Source organism: Lytechinus variegatus, chromosome 2 (genome assembly GCF_018143015.1).
Source record: "Lytechinus variegatus isolate NC3 chromosome 2, Lvar_3.0, whole genome shotgun sequence".
Taxonomy (NCBI): domain Eukaryota; kingdom Metazoa; phylum Echinodermata; class Echinoidea; order Temnopleuroida; family Toxopneustidae; genus Lytechinus; species Lytechinus variegatus.
The window spans coordinates 26,046,689-26,074,510 of record NC_054741.1 but is presented as its reverse complement, the minus strand read 5'-3'; the positions used below and the strand labels follow the sequence as shown (position 1 = coordinate 26,074,510).

Sequence of the window (27,822 nt, the reverse complement as noted above, 5' to 3'; positions counted from 1 at the left end):
AAAATTTTAAAGGCTTCGCAAGTGAAGTCGTTTGAGGTTTTTTGTGTGTTTTGCTTGTCAAAATTTTTATGGACAATAATATCCCGGCTTTCGGGAAATCCATGGATCCCTCTACACAAAAGTTTTTGAAAATATGAAATGATTTCATGTGTAACATTAAAAAGAATTTGGGAGCTTGACACATCAACCAACCCATTGCATATTCGTGACAGCGTGCATATTACCAACAATTTCACAAAATATTGTCAAATTTTAAATTTTTAAAACATTGTTATTTCTTATCAGATTTTGATGAATTTTTCAGCATTTGTTGGATGAATTCTACTCGATTTATTTACAGTCATAATGATTATTTTCAGCCTAGAGTATCCCCCTGTAGGACTCCTTACCACCACGACCACCACCACCTCCACCACGACCAGCCACCGCCACCACCACCATCATCATCATCAACACAATCATCTTCCCAAACTGTAGCTTTTCTGAAATCATTACTATTAGAATTTGATTTTCTTGATGGTTTATTTTATATTCTTATTTATTTCAGACTATACTGGTGGCAGGACAGTTGCGTCATGAATCTTAGCTCTTCGTGATGTCGATATGTTAATATTCTAAAGAATGACATCATTGCTCTTCGGTGATTATTATGAATGAGGCAACTATCAGCGATCATGGTTTCGATACTTGTTTGTTCATGATGATGTTGCTATTTTAATTGGACCCCCCATATGATTGTTCCCAACCCGTTCACCATTCTATATATAACAAAACGTCTTTACATGGAAACAAACCAATAAAATTTGAAATATTATGAGCTGCTGCTAATCAGGGTTGAGATGGAATAACAGTTCATACTGGGTCGCGGAATGAGAATGATTTTTTGAAATATAATTCATTTTGTTTGTCTTGTGTTTGATTATTTCTGATTGTTATCATTTGGTCTATATCCTATATGTAATTTCAAGAATGAAAAAAAATCATTTATTGTATATTTTGACTTTCACGATTGAAAAGCTTGTTTTGGTTAGGGGATAACTCTTCGAAAGATATTTACTTGTAGGCCCCTATATCGTTTAATTTCTTTTTTGAGTATCGGAAACGAGACCGAAAGCTTGTGTTGGGGGTATTATTCGAAGTTGTTTCTGACAGCAAACGCGATTCACCGAATCGCTGGTATATTAAACTGATTTTGTTTTTTTTTACTTAGGCCGTGGAAGAGGGGCTTGCTCCGTCCTAAAAGATAAAAAGAATTAAAAAAATGTTGTTTCTGTCAAAGCAACGAATAGAAGGAACGGAATGTGACGAGTAGATTTTATATGAATTTATTTGGGGGAGGAGATAAATCACGGCAGACATGTCATGGATTAACTGAGCAAATTAGCAAGATAAATTATCATTAGCAAGGAGAAATTGATGTTTTCAAAATGATTCTCGTGGTGCGGTTTATTTTAATTAATATATAAACACAAATGGTGGTGAACTGCAATTTTAGGATTTAATTAAACAACAAAATAATGTATAGCAGTAATTTGCCCGTCCGTTCTTCTCTTATACAGGTATTGTAATTGCTAATGATACGGGGTTACCCATAATGCCATGCATTGCAACCGCACCCTGGTATTGTACGTAGAGATAGTACTGTGTATGCATACACTCGCTCAACCATTTACACACTGCATGCATGCACTGTTGCTGTGTAGAAATGCATGTATGACATGATCCGATGTCGCGATTATGTGCACATAATATGCTCGCTGAAGTATTGGAAGATTTGCACTCAATGTTATAGTTAACTCTGGTTTTCTTCGCGATTTCATCGCTTTTATGCCAAAGGAGTCGGTCCTGCCCGTTCACCATTTTCTTTGGATTTATTACCACGGATTTTTAGCCACCAGAGGACCTGTTCCGTGCTTCTAGTGCACCATTTTTGTTGGATTGTGTGTTCTTGTTACTGGCCGTGCTGTGCCCGTAGCGGCACTCACTGCTTCTGAGTTTTCATCTCGGCTAGCTACGGGTCGGCTAGCCGCATTGCAACGTGCGTGCGATGGGTTGCTTCGGGAACGGCCTGTCAAGCGAAGAGAAAGATGAAGAAAAGAAGCGAAAGGAGGCCAACAAGAAAATTGAAAAGCAACTCCAGAAGGACAAGCAAATATACAGAGCAACGCATCGGCTATTATTGCTTGGTTAGTGGAACCATAGCCATAAAATATGATATTGTGTCAAAGTATTACCATGCATCGTTTCCATGAAAACTGAGAGTCGGGGATTTTGTGCGTGCACATCTACTGTAGACCTACTGCGTCTTGTTTGACATGTCAATAATAATAACCATTGGGTCTGACAACACTGCACTGCAGTCAACTACATTTTGTACATCACCAATCATACATTTCCCACCATGTTGTTTTCCCTCTTCTTTAATCAGTTAATGTGTCTCCTTTTTTCTCTCTGTCTTTCCCCCCTTATGTAAAGGTGCTGGTGAATCAGGAAAAAGTACCATCGTGAAACAAATGAGAATTCTTCATGTAGATGGATTCTCACCCGAGTAAGTTTCCAGATTCAGAGGAAATAAAATCTAAAGTTAGAAATGTAGCAAACAGTTGTTTTCTTAGATCACTCATGTAATTTCCCCCTAATTCCTACAAATAAGTGGTAAGATTGCAGACTTTGACTTTGTAACTTGTAAGGTCGTGAAAGTCATTGTCATGAATGATTGTACTCGTGTCTGATGTGGTATTTATCTTGGATTGAAAACTCAATCACTATCAGAACTGCATGGAGATTCCATATTTGTGCAGCTTTTCATCTCATTTCAAACTATGATATAATTTTTTTTCTAAATTTTCTTGTTTTAATTCAATCCATATTGAAAAAAACTTGAATGCATAGTATGAAAAATTGATGTGGTTTTATTATTTTAATAATTTGCACTACCTCATGCTATGGAAGTTTGATAATATTTCTCTGTGTACGGACTATTTGAAATTGCAATAATCTACAGTACATGAATGCTGTGTATGTGTATTGGGACACAGCTGTTGAATAAATTAGGTGAAGCCATTCCTGGCTACAATGTAGTTTTCTAAGTAAAATTCAAATGGGTAGGTGTTTAGTAAATTGGAACTTAATGTATACGGAACTCATACTGTACATGTAACTATATCTTTTGACTCATCTGGTCTTTTCAGTGAAATTGGAATTCCTAGCAAAATCATTCAGTTCTACAGCAAAGATATCCTTTGTATTGCCTTTGCAAGACATGCTTGATATTTCACAAGATGAGTTTAGTTGCAAGTGCAATTTCTGGAGATCAGGTCTGCATGTATGTTTAATGAAGTAAAATGAATTAATTTATTAAAAAGAGTTACTGATAATGGGAAATTGAGATAATCTTTTCAGCATTCTAAAAGACCATGGATACATGTATGTATGTTTATAATCATGAAATGTTGTTAGGAATGAATCTTGAAAAGTGTTCAATTGATTTTGTTTCAAAAGTAGAATTCATATGACAATCTAGACTATTTGGGAGATATTTATTTTTGTGTTATACATGAAATTGATTATGTTTTATGAATAATTTTAAACCATACTTTTTATATTGGAAGAAAAAACCTTACCACAGATAGTCATTGACTCATGGGTGTGTGCAAGTGTTATAACAGGACTATGGCAGTTTTTTGTCAGCCATTACATCAATGCTTGTTTACATGTATTCAAAATCTCACAGTCCATCTTTGCATTCAACAATACAATGTTAGGAGTCTCATACTTGGATAAACAATGTGTGTTTGAAACCAAAATTAAAATGTTAAATTCTCTTTATGACCAGTGTTTTTTGTGAAATATACAAACATAGAACAAGGCCACTAGATAAAATATTTTGGTATCAAATAGTGTTTTTGAAGATTTGTAGGGAGAGAAGGGGGGGGGGTATGTATTTCTTTTCACCTTTGCAATCTAAAATCAATGAAGATGGATCATATGTTTTTTTTTTTTTTTGGGGGGGGGGGTCAGTCTTCAATGTTTCTGATATAACAATGTTTAACAGTATTTTTTATTTCAATTTGAGGCTACATGTAATTTCAATTTCTTGTCCGTTTTTATATACCCTGGATATCCACCCACTCACTTTGGTTGATTGTAAGAAAATTTAGAAGTACTGTATACTTACCTGGCTACCAGCAAAATTATAAAAACTGGGCAAGGGGAGGACTACATGTATGATTGGGATATTTGTCATAAAAATGTTATTAATATTGTTTCACTGTCTATTTTGACTTATCAACGTTCCTATTACAGTGAAAGAAAGAAGAAAATAGAAGATATAAGAAGGAATATTCGAGATGCAATTATTGTGAGTATCATTACTTTTTTGGGGGGTTGCTTGTATGTAAAGTATGTGTGTAACAGTTTATTTCATACCTTGAATATTGTACAAAGAACAGTATAGGCTCAGAAATGTTTTTATGTATTCATATGCAAATTACCATGAACATCATTTACCGGTAGATTTTTTTCCCCAAATGAATTTCCTTAGTGTCTTTGAAATCAGTTTACTAACCAATTACTCAACCTGAGATAAATGATTGAATTGCAACTTTTTTTCAATTGTCTTCTGAGTGTTTGATTCTGAAGCATTTAAAGTTTTATTATGGATGAGCTACAGAGGTTTTTGAATCACATTGCCTGCTGTAGTAAATCTGATCGATATAATATCAACTGATTTCCACCAAATGGAAGAATATAATGACAAAACATTATCAAGGTCATTTCTGCTGTGCGTATTGCATGTGTGTTCAAAATCTTGAGACTTTTTGCCCAAGTGTGATTGTCTTGTGTTAGAGCCTTAAATTTTCACTCTAACACACATATGAGCATTGGGACTTATTTGCTAATCCTGTATTCTTATGCCAACCTGCAATCTTGGCCAGGGCCTCATAACACAAAGCATAGAAATCATCGTAGAACATTTGTTTATGATTGATTGCATTGACTACAATGTACAATTAATCATGAAAATCAAGCGTACAATTAATCGCTACTCTTTGTGCTACAGAACCCTGGAGTATCCCATTATGAAAACTGAAATATTGCAGGTGCAGTTCCCCATGTCAGTTTGGGGAGTGTGATTACAGTACTTGTATTTTTCCACCAAAAATCTCAAGATTTATTAATAAATCATGCTCATTGAAGTAAGGAGTATAAAATCTGAAGTGCTAAGTGAAGAAAGACTTGGTTTGATTTTTTTTTTGCCAAATAAGTGTTTGATGGATTTATTACAGTGAGAGACAATGAATTTGTACAGCCACACCTGTTCTGTTTAGAAATGTCAGTAATCATCACAACGTTTCATTTGTTTTACTTTTATTACAGACAATAACAGGGGCCATGAGCACATTGTCACCGCCTATTCAACTAGCAGAACCTCAGAACCAATTCCGGTTGGATTATATTCAAGATGTCTCCAGTTCACCAGACTTCGACTACCCAGAAGTAAGCCAATTCATTGTGTTCAATACATTCTTTGAGAAAGTAAAATGCATGTAAACAAAGTACTTTAATATTAAGTTTATTAACAATATGCAATGTAAGGTCATCTACATGTGTACATATTGTAGCGAGGTGGATAAGGGCCTTTTGCAAAAGGTGTTGTTTGCAACCATTCCAGTACCATTCAGTATCTTTATTTAGGCCCCGCTTTCTCACACTACATGTACCTTTGACATGGATATTCAGACCTTGTATCAAAAGATGGAACCATGTTTCAAATCTACTTCACTTGGTGTCACACCAGACGACAGTCTGAGATAAAGAAGAAATAACATTTTTTGTTGAACTCTTGATAATTTACAGCCTGATGGGGGCTATTTAAATTGTCATACAAATCTGTGGAAATGGTGAGGTACATTTTCATGATTCCACAGTTTAGCTTTTGCAAGTATGTCAATATAGACAGTCTTTTTTTTTCTTCTTGTCCTGGTTCGCTGATGTCATCTGTGAACAGTGGTCAGCATTTTAGGGATATTTTATTCTATGGAGAATAGATAAATTGTGAATTCAAGAAATCTTTTAAATTGAAAATCAACAAGGCGATCTACATGTACTTCATTCAGCAATGGAGTGATCATTCAACCGATCCTTAGTACTTCCTGCTTCTCCATGCATGCTGAATACTTTATGACAACTCCCTAGAACCAAAGCAATTAACGTCTATATTTAGCAACCAGGTCTTAAAATAGCACTCTGTGGTCTATTAATAGAACCCTTATCTCCATTGGTGTGTGTGTGTGTGTGTGCGTGTATGCACATCACATGTATACATGCTTAGTCAATGTTTGCAGGTTGTTAGGTAGGAAATTCCATTTGCATGTAAATGGCCCTGCATTTCACAATGGGCATTTTGTGTGAATATACATGTTTTGCAGTTTTGGGCGTTCTTTTATCATAGTTACATGTAGATAGGGGTTTTCAAGTTTTTATCTTTCTTTTGCTGTTCAAGCAAGGCATCTTTAATGAAATCATGCTAATAAAGTGATTTTAGTCCATTATTTCTTTTTGAAATATGCTCTTTCAATTTCATTTGTTTACAACTACATGTAGGCTTATTTACAACTTATAGGATTTTGGAGAGAGGCCTTCCTTGTATACAAACTACATGTACATGTTATCAAATTTTGCTGTAAACATTTACGATTTAATAAAGCTTGTACATGTACTTGTACAGTATGTTTTTCTTTAATCAACCATCTCCAATCTGTAGCTACTCAGCATCTATAATATTGGTGGTACATGTAGCTGCTTATTTCCCCCTCAAAATTATTTTTTGTTGAAAGTATCTCGGTAGTTTTATTGTTACTCATAAATACAATCAATTTTTCACATATCACCGAAAAAATATCACACTCTGGCTTTTCACTGCCCCTTGTGGCATCGCAGCTGTAATTGATTGTATCTAATTATCTTTATACCACCTTACAAATGGAATATTACGACAATGATTTTATTATTTCCTCACGTTAACGAAAAAGTATAACACTCTGCATTTCCTCACTTTTACTTGTCATTGACATATTGTATGCCACATTGAATCCATGAAAATTACGTGAGAATTTTGCATAAACTATTTTTTTCATCTTACAAGTTCATTACGACAATTATTTTATTATTTCCACATGCATGATGTCATTTTTGTCTTTTTTTGAAATCTTACCCAAGGTTAAGTTTTTGAAATGTCATAACTTAGAAAATATATAGACCTATTATATGAAACTTAAACATGAGGGTAATCAAGTATTACTGAATATCCTGCCTGAGTTTTGGGTCACATGACTATTGTCAAAGGTCATTTAGGGTAAATGAACTTAGACCATGTGGGGGAATCAATATCGAAATCTTAACCAAGGTTAAGTTTTTGAAATGTCGTCATAACTTGGAAAGCATATGGACTTACAAAAAACGTAGTTCATGAAACTTAAACATAAGGGTAATAAAAATATCTCTAAAGATCCTGCCTGAGTCTCAGGACACATGACCATGGTCAAGGGTCAACAAACTTTAGCCATTTTGGGGGTTTTCATGGAATTGTCATTATTTAAAAGTTATAGATCTAGTTCATGGATCTTGAACATAAGAGCAAGGTCGAAGGTCATTTAGGGTCAACAAACTCTGCAAGTTTATGGATCTAGCTCATGAAACATAGACATAAGGGTAATCAAGTATGAATGATTGTTTCGCACACTTTTAAAGACAATGAACTTACATAAAATTTTGAATTATCTCATTCTCAATGCTGCCAAAATCCATTTGTCTGAAAAAAATAAATCCAGTCTGTACTCTGTAAACTTCCCTGTTAATTTTATTTTAAAATACAATTACGCAGTTCATGGATGTGCTATTTTGCATCAATTGATTGTGTTAGTTCATGTTAAAGTAGATACGAACCAAGAGCGCCATCTCGAGTCCTCACCTACTCTTATCTGGTCAGTTTCCTGACCCATAATGCCAGTGTAGTCTAGTGTTTTTTTATCATTATTTTTACCTAGGATCTGGACATTCTAGGCCTAAGGACATTTTGTCACCATATGAAAATGATGACTAATCTTCCTATTTTCCTGCCTAAGCACAATATGAAACTTGTCGATAGTCCTTTCTGAAAAAGGGACAATTTAGTTATTAGGAATTCATGACAATTTTATTATCATATTAATGTAATAAACTAATGAATGAGTGAAATTTGTTGACATTTGAGGCCTGAAAACTGGATATTTAGGCACTTTTGTAATCATGAATAGGATTTATGAGTTGATATATTTTTAACTATGAATGCAAGCGCAAATCACAAGACGAAATTTTTGATAAACTGTCATAAAAGGGGACTTTAAGTAGTTTGTTACAGAATCAAGATATAAAGAATCTTATGGAATAAACAAAGACAATATGTAGGCCTACTTGGCAAATCAAATAATACGAGCGCACAGCGCCAAAAGCTGCAAATGATATTCACACCATAAAACAGACATTTTACGGAGCACTTAAAAAATTCAATTTGTAAGTGAAACAAACTAATAAAAGCTTGATGTCCAAGCTGAAATATGTTTTGTATATTGACTTCAAAACTTGGATATTTTAAGCTATATACATATCAGCCTATTGAGCAAGATATGTATCTCATCGAACAGGCTATGCGAGCGCAAAGCGCAAGTGAAAATTTAATAAAGCGACATGAAATATATATTTTTAAAAATCATTTTCCCTGACCTTATTTTATTCACTCGTCTCCCTCTTATTTTTCCTCCTTTCTTTCCCCTTCTTTTTCATCACCCCCCTTTTTTTTTGCTCAGCCAATAGGGGGGGGGGGGGCCTCAGCCCCCCTGGAACCACCTATGCATTATCAATAATCTCTTTTGTTGAAACACACATCTTTTTCATTCCTGGACTTGCATCTGTCAAATTTTCTCACTATTCTATTTTTCTAACTCATTTTCAAACAAATAATTATATTGCAGACATTGGATTCCCACTTAAGTTCCTCATGAATCAGCCTGTTTGAGCTCATTTAATCGTCATGTCAAAGTTTAGATTCATTCTTGAACATCACCAGAATGTAAAAATTATATTCTAGGTCAGGACGTGCAAGTACTGGTAATATTGCATGGAATTCAAAGCTAAAAATATCCTCAGGCTCAGCAAATAGGAATATAATTTTGGCCTGCAGTGTACTGCCCTTTAATCAGCTGTCCATATGTCATCAGGTGTTGGCCTATCTATATATGGTGTAGCCGGGTACCTGGGCAGATATTATATTTAGATGTGTATTGTAGCAGAGAAAGACCAGTGGGATGTCACATCTGGTTTTGTAGGTTGTCCAGGATATCTAACAATGGGTGGGAATACATGTAGGTCCATCTCTTTGGCTGTGACAGCCATGCTTTCCTTCCAAAGACAAATTTACCATTTTGAAATCAGGGGAGCGTTTCATCAACATTTTTTGTCCGACAAGTCAGATCTGACATGTTTCCTTGATTTTGATTGGCTGAGAAGCACAGTTACTATGGAACTGTCAGATAAAATGGGACTTGTCGGATAAAGTCTTCTCATGAAAGTAATGCTGAAAGAAAACACAGGAAACAGGAATATAGTATGCTCAACTGCCCATCCTCTTGAACCAGAATTACTCATTTCTCTGACATTCTATAGGTAATAAAAAAAACTTTACTGATATTTTCAGTGAAATCTTCACTATTAAAATGATAAAGATTGTTGTAATCTAAACTTCTACACGTACATTGTATTTTTTCCCCAAGAATTTAATTATAAGAAGTCATGACAGTTATATGAGAGAAAGAGATCACAATCCGATTATTACAGATGGCTTGGGTTATTGGTTAATGGCTCATACAGTCATTTTCGAAATACAGTTTCTCAAAAAAATCAGGACAGTTCATGTGATGTAAGATGGATGGAGAGCTGAATAACTGTACGCATGTAAAGTCCTGCATGGGAAAAAATAACTGATATAACTGCATGGAATAAATAGAAGCTCTTAAGCAGAACGGAAGCAGAAGCTTCGTGTTCAAGCTTGCTATAAAAAAACGGTCTTATATTTGTAACCAGCCTTGGTGTCGTATGACATTACAAGTTTGAGGAAAATTCTGAATTTGTAGCACTCTTTATAAGATTAAACTCCCAGAATCAAACTTTAGTTGAGCCCCCCAAACCCTCAGCCCAAAACCCTCAGCCCAAAAATGTGATCAGTGGACCTACATGTACACTTCATGCACATTTTTCTGTTAGGGATTTTTTCCCACTGGCAAAATGATGCAAAGACCTAATTCCAAGGACCTAAGAAGAGAATATGTCCATGGTACATGTACATGTACTTCTCAGCCACACAAGGCATTGTGTTGGACTGCATGTATCCTTAATAGTCTGTTTACACTGGTCTTTGCATAAGTGGGGCAGCCTCACCTATATTCTATAAAGTCATAGCCTTGCTAGACCTTCTATACATGTGGCAATACCATGGTAATTGTGTTGGGTACTATAAAAAAAAACCCTGCTTGGTTGAGTACACTGTACATGTACATGACATGAATGTATACCGGAATAAAAATAGTAGGCCTACATGTAGATGTTTGTGTAAATAGCAAAATGTGTATTCTTGGGTGAAGGATGGTCAGGGCCTAAAAACTGAGATCATGTTCTACACTTCCTTCTTATCTCGTCATACATTGCATTTCACACCAAACTGTAGGCAAGGCTTCATGTATGTACATGCAGTAGTTTTAGGAATGTCTTGTGATTGACCTCCAGACACAAATGTCTGTTTGATCACTGGTGTTCTCTTGCCCTCTTCAATGTAAGTTGCCCATTGGCCTCGTCTTTCTATTGTCTCATTAAAGCCCATTAACAGTATCACAAGCTAGATGAATATTGATTTGAAATTGACTAAATATTGTGTCCGATGGTCTGCCTTGTAGGTAAAGCTACTTCATGTGCTAAATTTTCTTGATGTAATAGGGTCTATTTCACTTGTGACTTGCAGAGAATGGCACATTAAATCTGAGTTTTACCTACATGTATATGCTAGGGCAAGTTGATGGCTTCCATCTCTGTGTTCCATGTACATGACGATCTGCCCAGTGCTCGATAAAACGCCACCCCTTGTTTGTTGTGCATGTGAATATGAATTACATAGGGACGCGTTGCACAAAGAGTTGTGTTTAAACGCAATTCAAGAAATCAAGCAAAAGTCTGTAATATTCATGATTCATTGAATGAAAATAAATCAAGAGGTGTCTGATCACAACTGTTTTTGCAACAGGCCACTTGTCACAATGTCGCATAGACTTGGCCTGTTTTTTTGTCGCTAATTAGTTATTTGTTGATTGTCAATCTTGAAAGGGGGAAAACTTCACAGTGCAGTCATATTGCCCTTTTCCTGCTGACAACCAGAAACTATTAATTTGTTTTTGAGGACTTTCCAAACTTGTGTTCTCAGTGGGTGTGTCTTTTACCCCACCCCCATCTTGGCCCATTATGTCTATAAAGTGATTACAATTCATGTGAGTATTTTTTAATAAGGGCATATATGAAAACTAACTTGTACTTGTAGTTCTGCACAAAAGAAAAGGAAAACAAAATCATGAGGAGGTGGGGGAGGGGGTTATAAACATCTTCTTTATCCTTGTTTGGGTAATTAATTGTCCGGAACTTAAGAGTTTGCCAACGGCCACAGCCAACACAACCTGGTACAAGATCAAACTAAGTAACAATTGTTTGATGTGGATAAGGATTTTCTTGGAATTGTACATGTAGCTTTTGGCAGATGAATGTACAAATGTTATGCACTCTAGGTAAATATAGTATGGTTTTTAAGTGTAGAGGAATATTTCACTGTAAGAGTTGTTTGCCAAGTACCATCACATTATGAAGGGGTTGGATGTTTGTGACTCGAGTGCCTCTTTATAGGAAAATGGTATATTTGGTACCATATGCTCTATTTATATTATAACCATGGTGCTCTTCAAAGGAAAAAAAAAGAAAGACAATTGAAAGGTAAAATGAAATTGAGATTCGCTGTACTTTATTCACAGAAGATGGTTTAATGACAGTTCTTTGTCTCTTGGTCATCATTTTTTGTATGTTGTAAAATTGCTTATCTAGACCATGTTCAGTATCCTTTCTCTGAAAAGCAGTGAAAGCCAATGCAGTCTTTTGGCCACCCTCACCAAAGCCACATGCCAACTCACTGACATAAAGTGATATTTGTATGAAATATTTTCTTTGAAAATATATTTTTTCATTTAAATTATACAAACTCTTTGAATAATACGTGATAAATATCTGTTCAACCCACTGAGCTTGCCTAAATTCTAAATACAATGAATAAGTAATTAAAACTTATTTTGGCTATTTTTTTTCAAGTTGTATACATTATAGGACCTATTTTTACTAGGATTTCAGAATTAGCCTTGACAACGATGGTCACATGGAGCTATGTGTGTATGTTGGTGTGCGTGTTCATGGCATTTCTTCCTGGCACCCGTTTCATAAGGACTTGTTATAATAACAAATGCACTATTTCTAGAGCAAATTTGCGATCAGCCAATCTGATTGAAAGATTTCAGTAGCCTTTAATTGTTATTGTAAACTTGTTATTATAGCAAGTTTCATGAAACAGACCCCTGCTCTGTGTTCTGATACCTGATACAATCTGTTGCTCGACTTTAAGTGTCGTAGACATCGTGAGATACAACTTTTATTTCTCTTTGGTATCCTACTATTGGAAAGAGTGGATTGAGCTTTAGGTAAATTGTTGTAATTTTTTGCTCCCATTTAATTTCTTGAAGTACAAATTTCATTTATATATATTTTTTGGGGGGAGGAGCATAATGCTTTAAAAAAATTGTTCTTTTATTTTATTTATTTAACGATGGATCATCAGATAGAGATACTATGATTTTTTCTTTCCTTAGTTTTTACTTCCATGAATGGGCTATACACTAGTCTTCTTTTTTGTACATGTAGTCCTATAGTATCTAAAACAAAATATTTTTTTTCTGTTGATTTCCATTAATTTCAATTTTGCTATGATACTTGAAAACAAATTAAATGGCTTTAGAGTGTCAACTCCAAGAACATGTAGGCTCTATGGTTTTAAACCTTTGGTTGTGCAGTGAATTCTTGTTCATGTTTGATATCAAGCCAAACTTCCATTCAGATATTTTCCTTGAAATGTACATGTACATTGCAAGCTGAATGTACTACATGCACATTAAGCGTGGAATCCCAAACACCACCGTTTTGTGGTTGCTGTTTGTATCTTGTACCCTCCTCCAAACCCATTGTCTCTGTATTTAATTCTCCCCCATTCAGAAGCACTCACCTTTTCATTATACCTCCCATGCCTGTTAGACATTTGTATTGTAAAAATCCCCTGCTTTACAGTTTGGGACGAACCCTTCAATTGAAGGCCAGACAATGCAATGGGCTGTTGAATGGAGCGCCCTGTGCCAGTGCTGATCAATGTGGACATGCGGAGTTCTATTTTTAGCTCCGTGTCAGGGCGCATTATTCCAAGGCCCCCTTGGTGTCTCTGTCTGGGGCGTGCAGCCAGATGAGGAGTGCACGGCGGCGTGATAGGTAGACCAGGTCAGCTAGGGGTTGCAGGGGTGTTCTGACGAACGAACCAATGACTGCCAGTCTGACTTCTCAATGAACCCATGTTTGACATTCTTAGTTTACTTTTACAATGTACATGTAGGTACGATGAGGGTCTAGCAGTCTGGCTTCAGATGATGTGGTAGTAGAGCTCCTGAAATGTATGTCTACATATGATTTTTCTTCTTGCATTGCCAAGTTCACTGCTGCTCTTGACTTAAGAATCAAATAGAAATCGCCTTTTTCAAAATCCTTCAATGCAAATTAAATCAAATCTAAGAAAGACAGGATATATTTCACCAAGTAAATTTTGAAAATAAGAGGAAGATTCATTGTTATGGTGAAGTTATTAATAGCCCCAAATTAATACATGATTGTAGAAGTTGAAAATACTATGGTTTGAAGAGATAAAGAAAAATCAGACACAACACTGAAAATTTCATGAAAATCTGACAAGGAGTAACAAAGTTATGAAATTTTAAAGATTGGTATCTTTTCGGTGATCTAGTTCTATGCATGTGTTCTTGAATATTTAATGAGCAAAATTGATTCCCCTCTTGTTCTTTTGTATTTCATTATATGATATTATAATTTATTCAATTTTTGTCCTCCAAGAACTTAAGAAAAACCTGGATTGACAACGAATTCAATTGATTAGATTTTTGCTGTAACTTATTTTATTATAACTTTATGGGAGACATACATGTATCATGCACATGTGTGTATATGAAATTATTATGATTTCATGTAATAACATGAAGAAATAGGAAAGTGCATGTGACATCATCATCCCACCTAATGAATATTCATAACAATGTGCATATAACTGTTTTCACAAAATATTGCTTCAACTTTAAAATTCAATACATGTACCTTCATTAATTGGATATTTATGAAATTTTCAGCATTTTGCTAAGTGAATTTTATTCTATTTAATAGATATAAATGATTTCAGCCCAGAGTACCCCTGTAAGTTCTAAATGATTGGAAATAGCTGATTATTTTATAATCAATTGCATTTGTGAAAATTGACCTTTTCATTTTTTTAGGAAAAAAAATGTACAATCATTGTTATTATTTTCATTCTTGTCATTAATTTGTAGTTTTCTTATAAAGAGGTTTAAGAACTTTTGACAAAATGTGTTTTGTTGCTTGACAACGATGTTTTCTCATTTTGTCTATTGTAGTTGCTCTGCAAATGCACCTGGCTTGCATAAGGTCATCTTGTGTGTATAGATATACTATGAATTAAAGGGATGGTGAATGATTTTCATTTAGGCCTATACTCTTCCCTGATGAAAATTGTCTAGATTTCAAATGAAAGAATCCAGAGAAAATGTCATCGCGTGACATCTTTGGGGTTAATTGGCAGAAATTAGATTATCTCTGCTTACAAATTTGTTAAGAAAAAGTCGAACAAAACAGAAGCCATACATAAATATATGATTCAAGAAGTTCATCAAAAGGTTGAAGTAGAAGCCATACGATTATTTCTTATTTTGTAAACAAGATTTGTTTACAAACAAGTCAACAGGTACATGTAAACAACAGAAAAGAATGAGAAGAAATAAATAACACCCTGACATTATTAGTTTCCTATTCCATCATGTGTTCAGATGTGTTAATGAAGAAGCCATACAAGTACAAAAATATATTGGGAAACAAATAACAGAAAAGATCATGCAGCATTTGTAAATATAAAAAAAATTCTATGTAGTCTCTATTGATATTCAGACCTTCACGTTTATAATTTTGTGGAGCTCAATAAATCGCTCTCCTTATTTTTTTGAGGAGCTCAATTGAGCTCCTCAGAATCACTCTCCATGAGGAGCTCAAATCAATTCATTACAATACGTATATGATCCGGCAAATTATCCCGATCTGAAAAATCTCGAGATTGTTTGTAATGCAGACTCAATTATCCCGCTAGTTCGTAGGATTAATCTCGAGATTGCAATCCCAAGTCAACTCGGGTTTATTTGCAAAATAGCGCGCTATTTTACAAATTATCCCGCTAATTCATAGGTGCAGACGCACTCGAGATTGGACTCGGGTCAATTTATTCATGACGTCAGTCCATAATGCAATTCGCGTTCCTTTTCCGCCTTGGTCAAAACAAACACATCGCGATCGTACCGAACGCATGCGAAAGTCAACTTTATATCGGGAATAGCGTTCATCAATTCCCCAATCAGCAACGATGGTGTCCCCCAAGCCCCCCAGTGAATGGATTTTGGGAGAGACCAGACCGATGGGGGAGGTGCTCATTCTCGACGATGGTCATAGTCAATAACAACACTGACAGCAGTGTCGTCTTATTCCTTCGCAAAATGTGAGCAAATAGCATTTCTTTCCTCCTCTCTCTCTCCCCCTCTGTCGTTGCCTCTTCCGCCATCATATTAAACGAAGAATACTTCATTCGCTTATAATTATAGCGCGGCTGAGCTGAGAGGATTGTTGCATAACAACGGTCGAATTCAGCGAAAGTGCTAGTTAAAAGAGTACATGTACATGATTGCATATCGCGGGAAGTTATTCAAAAGTGCGGGCCGTTGAAACTCCAAGATCGAAAGTGCGCATGCTCGGAATATCGGGCGTGTTGCCTCGCTCGAGCCGGAATCGCTCTTGCGATGGTGGAGACGGGGTTTCTTGAATCTCGAGATTAATCGCGAAGAGGGCCGATCGGGCTAAAATCTTGAGATTGAGCAAACTCGGGATGGTGCAGCACCGCCTTTAGAGTGTTATTATCTATTGAATGGGTTTCCTCTCTTGGAAAAAAAATCATTGTTCACTTACTGCAGTTGTTTTCAAAGTTAGCGCTACTATTTTGAATTATATAATGCAGACAGACTGCCAAATGCATTCTATGATTCTACTTGTTGACTTTAAATGTAAATATTGTAAACAAATTCAGTCTCCTAGAGAGTAGGCGAGCAGCCATGCTTTTAAACAGTCATATCTTGTAAACAACAACAAATATGGAATTATGCGTGCAGACAATTAGCAGATTGATTCACACCCTGTAAAAGGACTTTCTAATTAAGAAAAGAAAGGTACCATGATAATTGACATTTTTCGAATGGCATGTAAATAGAAACCATACAACAATTAATGTTTTTGATTGATTTTTTAATGTAAATAGAACTAGAAACCATAAATGTAGAATTGTCGATGAGACAACTTTTGATCATGATTTCTCACATACTCAACTGACCTTTTAATATTCTGATTTTAAAGCAAGAATTGAGTTTGTCAAGCAAATTCCTTTATTTGTTTATTGTTACCGGTATTTTTCTTTTGGAGTCATCTTTCTGATGAACTTTTCTATTCTGGATAGTAATTCATACCCCAGGCCTTATTTTCAACATACATTTCCTTCTGGTCATTGTCCTATTGTACTTGTGTCCCATTACCTGTCCATGATAGGTTATTGGTGTGCAATGTATCTTTGATGGGAGGGTCTTTGCAAGAATGAATGCTGTTTTATTTAGGGCCTTGTCACACGTAAATCTTGAATCATTGTTGATTGCAATTCGTCTTTAGAATCATCGCACCTTTCACACAGAAAATTTGTACCGTAATATGATAGAAACTTAACTGGAATTCACATCGGGAGCAGAATTTAAATTTGTGATTCTAGTTTGGTTTCACACTTGCTAAAAATTTGTCATAAGCCTTATTTTTCACTGGAATCATTCAAATTACAATTTTTTTTACTGTGTGATAGGGCGACATAAACTCTTTGAATGTTAATATTTGTTTACATTCTTTTCTCAATAGTTAAAAAAAATAAAGAATTAGGAAAGGCATTCCGCTCTGATTTAAAAACTGATGAAAGGAACTTCTTGGATATTCACTAGAGAATGTGGCATGGATATCTCCTTGGTTATACTTTCCAAGCCTTAACACAGCTTGCACAATGTCACAACGGACTCAAGCGAATATGTACATTTATATCACCAGTTATAAAGTGCAGGAAACTTTTAATATTCTAACATATCAACTTCCATGTACTGTAAACAAATTGTTCTTGCAGCCAGCTTTTATCCATCTTTTTGTTTAATTCATATTTGCATTGAGGCCATTTTTGTCTCACCTGCATAGCAGAGCAAGTTGACACATGTAGGTGCTGCTTGAAATCTTTATAACCAAGGTTATTTTTTTTTAAATGTCACCATAACTTTGGAAGCCTATGGATCTAGTTCATGAAACTTGGGTACACATGTAAGGGTAATCAAATATTACTTAACATCTTGCCAGAGTTTAAGGTCACATGACTAGACCATGTTGAGGGAATCATCATCAAAATCTTAACCAAGGTTAAGTGTTTGAAATGTCGTCATAACTTTAGAAGTCTATGCATCTACATATACACTGTAGTTCATGAAACTATAAATGTACAATGTAAGGGTAATGGTGTATCACTGAATATCCTGCCTGAGTTTCGGGTAAAAGGTCATTTAGGGTCAATGAACTTTGGCCTTGTTGAATTGCTATCAGAACTTTGAAAGGTTATGGATCTAGTTCATGAAATTTAAACAAAAGAGTAATACAATATCACAGTTTTGCATGAGTTTTAGGTCACATGATCAAGGTCAAACGTCATTTACGGTCAATGAACATATTCTTTTATTATCATATGAATAGTGTTCTTTGTGAATAATTATTCAATAGTTGTTTTCAAAGTCATCACTGCTGCTGCTATATTGAATCGCGTGATGCAGGCTAGACTGCCAGAGGCATTCCACTTGTTGCATTTCTGCACACTTTAAATGTAGGTATCACTTAACAAGTTAAAGCTGGAGTAGCATGCGCTTCTCTATTGAAAATTATATTTATCCTGATGTAAATGTAGAAATGAAGCTTGAAGAAAGTTATTAACTATTGCCAAGTATTTTTGATTGCTTTGTCATTGTTTGTATGTCAAAATGTGTCACAAAGATTCATCTACATGTAGATCTGAGAAGTATACTTGGTTTTGAGTACCCTAGATGAGGTTTTGAAAACCCTGGGATGGTTTACTCAATGAGTTATGATAGTCAGTAGAATAGACAAAGCCCTGCCAAGCATCATAGCCATGGGCAAGCAGTGTTTTTAGATCACTCTATCTATTAATATCCAAAATGCTGCTAATTTTAGCATTGTAAAGGAAGTTCAAATGAGGAAGTTGGACTCCCGATTTGGATTTGGATTTATGGAACTCTATCACTCCTGAAATCATAATGGTTGTGAAAGTAGGGAGTACTAGTACTTGGTTAGTGTCCAAAAACTGCATATTAATCAAAACCGATGAAGAGCTCTGTACATTTTGGCAAACTTTTGCCAGTTCTGTATGATCAGTTCGGCTAAAGGAGGCCTTGGCCCCACCAACAGTACCAGACTATCCTTAATCTGCTTTCTGCTGGCACTGGTTGTTGCAGAAGTGGGCTAGCCCCATAAATAATCCAGAACTCACCAGGGTCCTGTAACGCAAAGGTTAGCGATTGATCGTACATTGTAGTCAATGGAATCAATCGTAGAAAAATGTTCTACGAACATTGCTAACCTTTGTGTTATGGGCCCCAGCCCTAAAGCAGGGCTTACCTGATACCACATCCAGATCTACGACAATATGGCGATTTTGCTTGATTCTAAATTTTTGCATACATGCACTTTCTCATGAAATATTTGTTTGCTGGAAACCTGCACAGGTCTCTACATGTTCATTCTTCTATCTTTAAGATTTTAGACATTTCCCTCCCATTGAATTGTTGATTTTCTGTGGCATTTGTCATTCTGTATCAGGTGTATCATGTCTTGATCGAAAGTTTCAGATACCTGTATGTGGGCACTACAGATCATTGAAAATTTTGATGTTCGAAATTTGCCTATTTATATGTAGTACACTTTCGTATTCCAGTACTGAGCTGTAAAGTCAGTACTACTGCCAATCAAGGCATGCAGATTATTTTGTTTTATACTTCAAGAAGTAGAAGTATATTAACACAACATGACCTTATTTTGCTCTCTTTTTCTTTTCTGTATAGGAATTTTGGGACCATACAAAACATTTATGGATAGATGCTGGAGTTCAAGCATGCTACGACAGGTCGCACGAATATCAACTTATAGATAGCGCACAATAGTAAGTATTTGCCCTTCATTATCTTTCATACGCCCCATTTATGGTTTTTCTTAGCTGGATATTTCAAATCGCCCTGATAATTCTGGGCCACGTCAGAGTTACAATTGATCCGATCAATCACAACTATGGACGGACAGCAATGTCAACATCGATTATACATGTTTGTTCAAAATGTTTTCTAACTATGATGTATTCATTGTTTTTTTTGAAAATTCACTGTGTTTCTCTATGTTTAGGCCCTACCCCATTGCATGAACAGCTTAGTAATATGGTAACTTTACCACTCTGACTACCCCATTGCATGAACAGAATTTTTTTGGCTGCTGAATTGTATTACCAAGGTAAATTACCTTCAAGTCTTTTGCCAGTAGCCTGTTTCATAGCAAATGAACAACGTTGTCACATTGTCATCAAAGTTATTACCATGGAAACCTTTTTATCTTGGTCGGCTGCTGCCATACAGGCAACGTTACCATAATAGTAAGTCTTTTCTTCAACAAGGCTCAGTGATCATTTGATAAGAGAACAAACGACTGCTAACTATAAAATGTAATTGTACCATTTTGGTTACTACCATGTAAGCTTGATTGGCTGCTGAGCCCCGTTGCCATGGTAGTTCTGCAAAGCTTCCATTACCCCAAGTTCTTTATGAGACAGGTCCCCTGAGGAAGTTTGAGAGAGAGTATTGAAATAAATATGAAATTACTGTTGAAAGCTAATGTACAAAGGTTTCATGCCAAAGTCATTCCTAAGCCTTTTCTATGGTGTATGAAATGAAATGTGGGGAAGAAGCTGTGATGCTGGGGCGCATGATGCATTGATTTAATCTCCAAGACAAATGATATTTTTAGGACCAATTTTAAGTTGCACCTCTGTGAAATGATGAAAGTTTGGAAGATGAGAAAGAGATTGGAAGTTGAAAAATCAAGACAACAGAAACTAACGAGAAGGAAGTGACAAAAATTTGCCATGGTTTGCAAGCCAAGCCTGCTGTATTCCATAGGTTTTAAACTGCTGTTATGAACCCTTGCTATTTGATTGGTAAATAGGGAATTTGCTTTCATTAACTACTGATAATAAATGTACGATATTCAGTAGTACTGTAACGTAGGCACGTGTGTTATAAGATGCAGCATGGGTGCCTAAGCATGGCCACACATACCGTGATGGACAATTAAAAAACGGGACTTTTCAAGTAGGCTACATCCCAAATAGCCAGGTGGCACTGGCATTCTGTTACCACCAACAATCATCTAGCTGATAGTTCACATTTTTCTATGTAGGACATATTTCTAAAGGAAGTTGGTGGGCATGTGTGCAAGTATGCACGTATCTTCACCTAGAATTCCTTGCCCTTGTGCACGGTTCGTCTATTCTGTGTCAGTACAATATTTCATTTCAGTTTGTACCTTATCATAACCATTATATTGATAGGAGATGGAAAATTGAATAAACAGTGCAGTTTGTAGAGAACACACACAACCCATCTTTTTCTTAAATTTCGCAGAAGAGCCATTGAGCAATAGTTTGTTTGCTTATAAAATAGTATGAAAAATAGAGAAATGACCTTTTTTCTGATGGTACATCATGCATGTGACTGGTGTGTAGTTTACATGTAGTTTATAATTGGCTTGTGTAGCTAACATTGGAACATTCACATGAACCTTTGTATATCTGGTTTTGGGATGTGAGTTTATTAATGGAACAGTTGTGGCAAAGACTAAAATATGGCAGCTGTCCTGATTCTTTGTTTATTTGGAGGAAGAGGGTGAAAAAAATGCCCACTTTCGAGCATTCGTGCCCAAGTCTGGTCAGAGTACCACCGAAAGCAGCTGAAACATTCTGGCTGACAATTAATAGTCAATGTACTAGGTAACTCAATATACATTTACTAATTTGCTATGCATGAAACTCCCTGTAGAATTGATACCGGTAATTCTAATATTCTAGCATGCATCGGTTTAGGTGCAAATGTTTTATTCAGTAGACAACATCAACATCTTCCAAGTGTTTTGATTCTGTTTCTTCACCTTTGAACAACATTTTATGTTAATTGTAAATGTACATGTACTGAATTGAATGGGTCAGTACAAACATGAAAGCTGTAAATTGAAACAAAAGTTTAATAGCTAATGATCTCCTTCAATGTGTGCCAAGCTGATGGATAATACCGAATTGCATTTCTTGATTTTTTTGAAACATTAGTACATTGTGTTTCACATCCTAATGGCCATGCTAGATATTGCAAATTCTTTGACTAAAATCTTTACTAAAAATCTTGTTCACTTGATATTTGTGCAAATGAATGAGAAACTGAAATCCAAATTTATGATCATACCCCCAATTCTAAATGTATTTTTAAGTGTTTTACTTCGGTCTAAACTGTCTCGTTCTAAATGCCAAACCTTTTGCTGATATCAGGCATGGATCGTGAATGATCATTAAGAAACATAACACATTTAGAAAGTCACATTATTACCGTCTTGCATACGTGTCTTACATAAATTGACTTTATTCTGTGAAAGGACACAATAGTGACATTCTTCCCTTTCCTATTTCTAGTGTGATGAATTTTCATTAAATCTCCATTGTCGTTGCAGCTTATTTCTTGTCAAATTTGCAGCGCAACCTATTACAGGATGACAAAGAACCGAGAGTTTAAGATGGAACTCTCTACTGTACATTGCACATGCAACATACGTACATTCACATAAACACATTTCTCAATTTGTTGAATGGTAATCCTTTATAGTGTATACACTGTATGGTTCTTTGTTTAGCTAATATGCAAGGAGTCGGATGATGTATCTAAATTTGGATTTCACCGTTCTCTTTCCTCCTGACAGTATCATCCCTTAAGCAGGGCATGGATACTATATTAAGAACGTGAAAGCTATTTTGGACAAGACCTGTGTCGTCAGAGCATCATTTTTCTGCAAGGGATATGTATTAACAAGAAGAGATTCAATTTGTTCAGGGATTGAGTCCCTTTTGTGGGGGTTTGTCGTCTTATAAAGAATTCATCTTGTGTTTAATCAGATACAGGCAGACAAACTTTCAATCAGAAGTTTTTTGTTTTTTTTTGGTCTGAATTACCACCAATGAAATCAGCATACTTCTAATTTACTTGTACTTGATAATTCAAAAAGTAAATTCTAAGGGAGTATTGTGAGATTTGTTCTGTTTAAGAAGTGGGTATATGTACTGCCTTAAATTCATTTTTGAAAAGAAGGTGCGCACATGTTTTAATAATAATAGTCGGTTCTTGTTTTGCGCATTTATACATTATGAATAACGTCTCTACATGTATGGGCTTTCAAAGGACTTGGTTGTTATTACTCCGGCTTTAGCTAGGCTACCTAGGCGCTCCAGCATTCAAGGAATTTCTTCCTACTGGGTACCCACTTACCTCCCCTTGGTTGAGTGCAGCACAATGTGGATAAATTTCTTGCTGAAGGAAATTACGCCATGGCTGGGATTCGAACCCACAACCCTCTGTTTCAAAGTCAGAAGACCAATCCACTGGGCCACAACGCTCCACATTTTTGTCTCACCTGCATAGCAGAGTGAGACTATAGGCACCGCTTTTCCGGCGGCGACGGCGGCGTCAACATCAAATCTTAACCTAAGGTTAAGTTTTTGAAATGACATCATAACTTAGAAAGTATATGGACCTAGTTCATGAAACTTGGCCATAAGGTTAATCAAGTATTACTTAACATCCTATTAGAGTTTCATGTCACATGACCAAGGTCAAAGGTCATTTAGGGTCAATGAACTTAGACCATGTTGGGGGAATCAACATCAAAATCTTAACCTGAGGTTAAGTTTATGAAATGTCATCATAACTTAGAAAATATATGGACCTAGTTCATTGAACTTGGACATAAGGTTAATCAAGTATCATCAAACATCCTGCATGAGTTTCATGTCACATGACCAAGGTCAAAGGTCATTTAGGGTTAATGAACTTTGGCCGATTTGGGGGTATCTGTTGAATTACAATCAAAACTTTAAAAGTTTTTGGATCTGATTCATGAAACTTGGACATGATAGTAATCAAGTATCACTGAAAATCCTGTGCAAGTTTTAGGTCACATGATCAAGGTCAAAGGTCATTTAGGGTCAATGAACTTTGGCTGAATTGGGGGTATTTGTTGAATTACCATCATAACTTTAAAAGTATGTTGGTCTAGTTCATAAAACTTGGACATAAGAGTAATTAAGTATCACTGAACATCCTGTGTTCATTTTAGGTCACATGACCAAGGTCAAAGGTCAATGAACTGTGGCAATAATGGGGGTATCTGTTGAATTACCATCATCACTTTGCAAGTTAATTGATCTGACTTTTGAAACTTGGACATAAGAGTAATCAAGTATCACTGAATATCCTGTGTAAGTTTCAGGTCACATGATTAAGGTCAAAGGTCATGTGAGGTCAATGAACTTTGGCCACATTGGGGGTATTTGTTGAATTACCATCCTATCTCTGTAAAGTGTATTGGTCTAGTTCATAAAACGTGGAAATAAGAGTAACCAAGTATCACTGAACATCTTGTGCGAGTTATTGTAGTTTTCAAAGTCAGCACCGCTGCTATGTTTAATCGCGTGATGCAGGTGAGAAGGCCAGAGGCATTCCGCTTGTTAAACACTTAAAAGGTGCTTAGTAGTCCGACATACAAAATCTCATGTATAGTTTTACTGTGGTAATATCCATTTCTTCAGAATAGATTACAACTTGATACAAATCATGAATCCTGAAACAAATCTTATCAATTGCTCTGCTATATGTGTATACTGAATGGACAATGAGCTAGTCATCCTTTGCCGTCTACATACATACTTTGACCCCATGTTCTTCGTTCAGTCTATCATATTTAAATCTTTCTTCTTTTGACCAGACTTCCATTGTGACCCATCACCAAAACATACTTGATTGGCCAGTCAATGCTCTTCCTTTCTCATTTCCTCCAATATGCCCTACTTTCCCCTGTTCTCACTATCTCTCCATCACGGACATTATCAACAGACTAGATAAAATCTACCCCTTCCACCAGTCACTCTTCCATCTCGTGTCGTCCCGCCGAACTAGCTTGGGAAAAAGTTTGTCAATGCCTCTGCATTCTGTGCAGGCCTGCATCATATCTTCTAATTTCATCTGGTTCTATTAGCGCATGCATATCTCTGTGTGTCTAATTTTAGCAAGGGGGGCCATAAGGGAGATTGGGGTTGTTGACGAGAGAAGAAGTGCGTGTGGATGAATGCGTATTGTATGTATTTTCTTCATCCAAGATGACATCTTTGGATCTTGGCGTGCCTTGATGGGCAGTCAAGTATGTCTTCATTTGTCAGGCACTCTCTCCAAGATTTGTAGATCTTTAAAGACATCTGGGTCGAATTGCAAGTATCAAATTCAAACGAAAAGCCAAGATTAAAGATGTACGTACATCTAGACTTAATATAAGCATGTTTTTTGCCATTTAAAACTTGATTGTAAAAAAATTTATGAAACAAATTAGGTTACAAGTCTCCTTTGTTTAAACATAGGGGCTTTTCATTCATGTACTGATAATTTTCTGTGATCTTAAAGGGGTACTTCAGGCTGAAAATAATGTGATTTGAACAGATAAAGACAAAACAGACAAGCAAAACACTGAAAATTTTTATCAAAATCGGACAAAGAATAACAAAGTTATGACATTTTAAAGTTTGGCATTATTCTGGTGAAACAGTTCTAGGAATGTCTTTATGAATATTCAATGAGCAAACTGGTAATGCCATATCCCCACTTGTTCTTCTTAAATTAGGTGTATTTAATTTTTTTTCTCCAAGGACTAAAAAAATGGGATTGACAACTGATTTAGTGCATTAGATATTCATTGCTGCAACTTACATGTAATGTATTTCATTATGTGGGATCCTTCTCACCTGTGTATAAAATAATGGAACAGGAAAATGGGGATGTGACATTATCAGTCCACGTAATGAATATTCATGATGATGTGCATATTAAACTGTTTTACAAATTATTGCTAAATTTTAAAATTCAATAACATTGTCCTTTGTTATCAGATTTTGATGAAATTTTCAGCAATTTACTCTGCTAATTTTACTCTGTTTATTTTAGACTGTTTACATAAGTTGATGATAGTGGTTTTTTTTTTAGTTTTGTCTTGTGAATCAGACTTTTAAAACATATGACTTAACTAAATTAGTCTTAACACCACTTTAAATTTGTATATTTTGAAATCAATGCAGTTTGAAATTTATACTTAAGCTTGTAAAACTCCCCTGTAAATGCACATACAAGCTTACATGTATGCTGTACATGTGGTGTGTTATTTTTGTGTTGTAAATTAGATTATATGGAATCATGTGAAGTACCCCTCTCCCCCTTTGCTCTTGAAAAAGAAAAACACAAAATTTGAGAAAATGTCCAGAATTGTTCTGATATATTAATTTCTCTTCTCTTTTCACATTCAAAGCAGTTCAATAAAAACTTGTGTACTTCACACATTTAGGACAAGGGGAGAATGCTCATTTGAATCCCCTTTTGTGTAGGCCTACATAATACAATGCACATGTTTTGGAGGATTTGAAAATGGTTTGTAATCTTGAAAAGCACCTTTTGGATATTATGTTGGTCTCATTTTATTGAAATAATCTTTTTAATACTTGTGTGTACACTATGCTAGTATTCTGCTGTGCCCTGCCCAGACAATAAATCAGTTGAACTCTGAATAGCAACCAACATGACTCCACTTGTACAAATGCATCACCTTCCTCAAGCAAACCCCTGCCTTGTACCCCGCCCGCCCCTGCACCCCAGCCCCTCCTCCCCAGCCCCTCTTCCCACACCCCTCCACTCCACCTGTACCCCTATTATAGCATGAGCAAAATACCCTTGTTCTAAAAATAGCAATGCAATTTCCTGAAATAGCCGAGATAGGTATTCATTATGCCAATGAGGCTTGCACTGCGCCACAGCTATGTACATGTAGGCCTACATTGTAAGTAATGGGTGTGTCACTGTGCTGTGTATACCGTACATACATGTACTGCAAACGCACACACTTTTAGAAAAGCGTGCATGCACGAGTCATAGCAGCAGTAGTTCAGTTGAATCCTATTTCTGCAGCTGCCTATGCCTGACTTTGATCAAACTGATTGTAGAGGAAAAGTTCCATGTTCTTTACCCACCTAAAACACCCATCCATGTGATATAGGTAGCGCCAGTATGCCGCATTTTGCGATATACATGTAAATGTTCAAGCAGCACCATTATTAACTGTAGCTGTAACAGCCGGTACTTCAGTGTCAATGGGTCTTGGAATTTGTCCAGTTTCTCTAATTTTCCATGAAGTGAAGAGGTTTTTTTCCTACTAATGGATGACATGTACATAGAACAAATTAATGTTTCAATGAAATATTTAAAAAAAATTGTTGTGCGAGATGGTTCATGTTGAATCAGATCTGCAGCACTGTATTCTTGGATCTTGGCCCCTTAAAGGAAAATAAAACTTTGGAACAAGATAGCTTGTGTGAAAACAGAAATATCAAAGAAACAGATCAATGAAAGTTTGAAAGAAATCAGACAATAAGAAAGTTATGAGCATTTGGTTGGCAATGCAACAAAGATGTGTGATGTCACCTGTGAACAACTCTCCCTGTACTTTTTGTATTTAATATATTTCACTTACACTGCCTTATGTATCACATCTATCAGTAGATCATGTATTCTTTCTATAAGAGGGCATGTAATACAAATTTTCAAAGAATACATTATGGATAAAGAGTTTGTATCATCCTAGAATGAGCAAAAAGAGACATTTTGGGGGGTATTTTACAGTCCACCAAAGGAAAAGTTCACATGTGACATCACAATAATTGTCGGATTGCCAATGGGAGGATCTCCTTAGCATTAGTGATCGCAATATTCAAATGCTCATAACTCTTTCATTATCTGTCAAATTTTCTTTGTTTTTTTTATTTTTCTGTATCCACACAAGTCCACATTTTCCAAAGGT

At 35.8% G+C, this 27,822-nt stretch overlaps 1 protein-coding gene across 1 annotated transcript in view; it reads left to right on the top strand.

The window, feature by feature from the left end:
* Positions 1-1,636: 1,636 nt before the first annotated feature.
* LOC121407687 (guanine nucleotide-binding protein G(s) subunit alpha-like) overlaps positions 1,637-27,822 on the top strand; it is an 81,592-nt gene continuing 55,406 nt past the window's right edge. Inside the window, exons 1-5 of the mRNA XM_041598872.1 lie at positions 1,637-2,186; positions 2,476-2,548; positions 4,306-4,360; positions 5,380-5,499; positions 19,695-19,792. Of these exons, the coding sequence (XP_041454806.1) occupies positions 2,048-2,186; positions 2,476-2,548; positions 4,306-4,360; positions 5,380-5,499; positions 19,695-19,792 (485 nt within the window). The 5' untranslated portion in view covers positions 1,637-2,047. The remainder of the gene's footprint in view (positions 2,187-2,475; positions 2,549-4,305; positions 4,361-5,379; positions 5,500-19,694; positions 19,793-27,822) is intronic.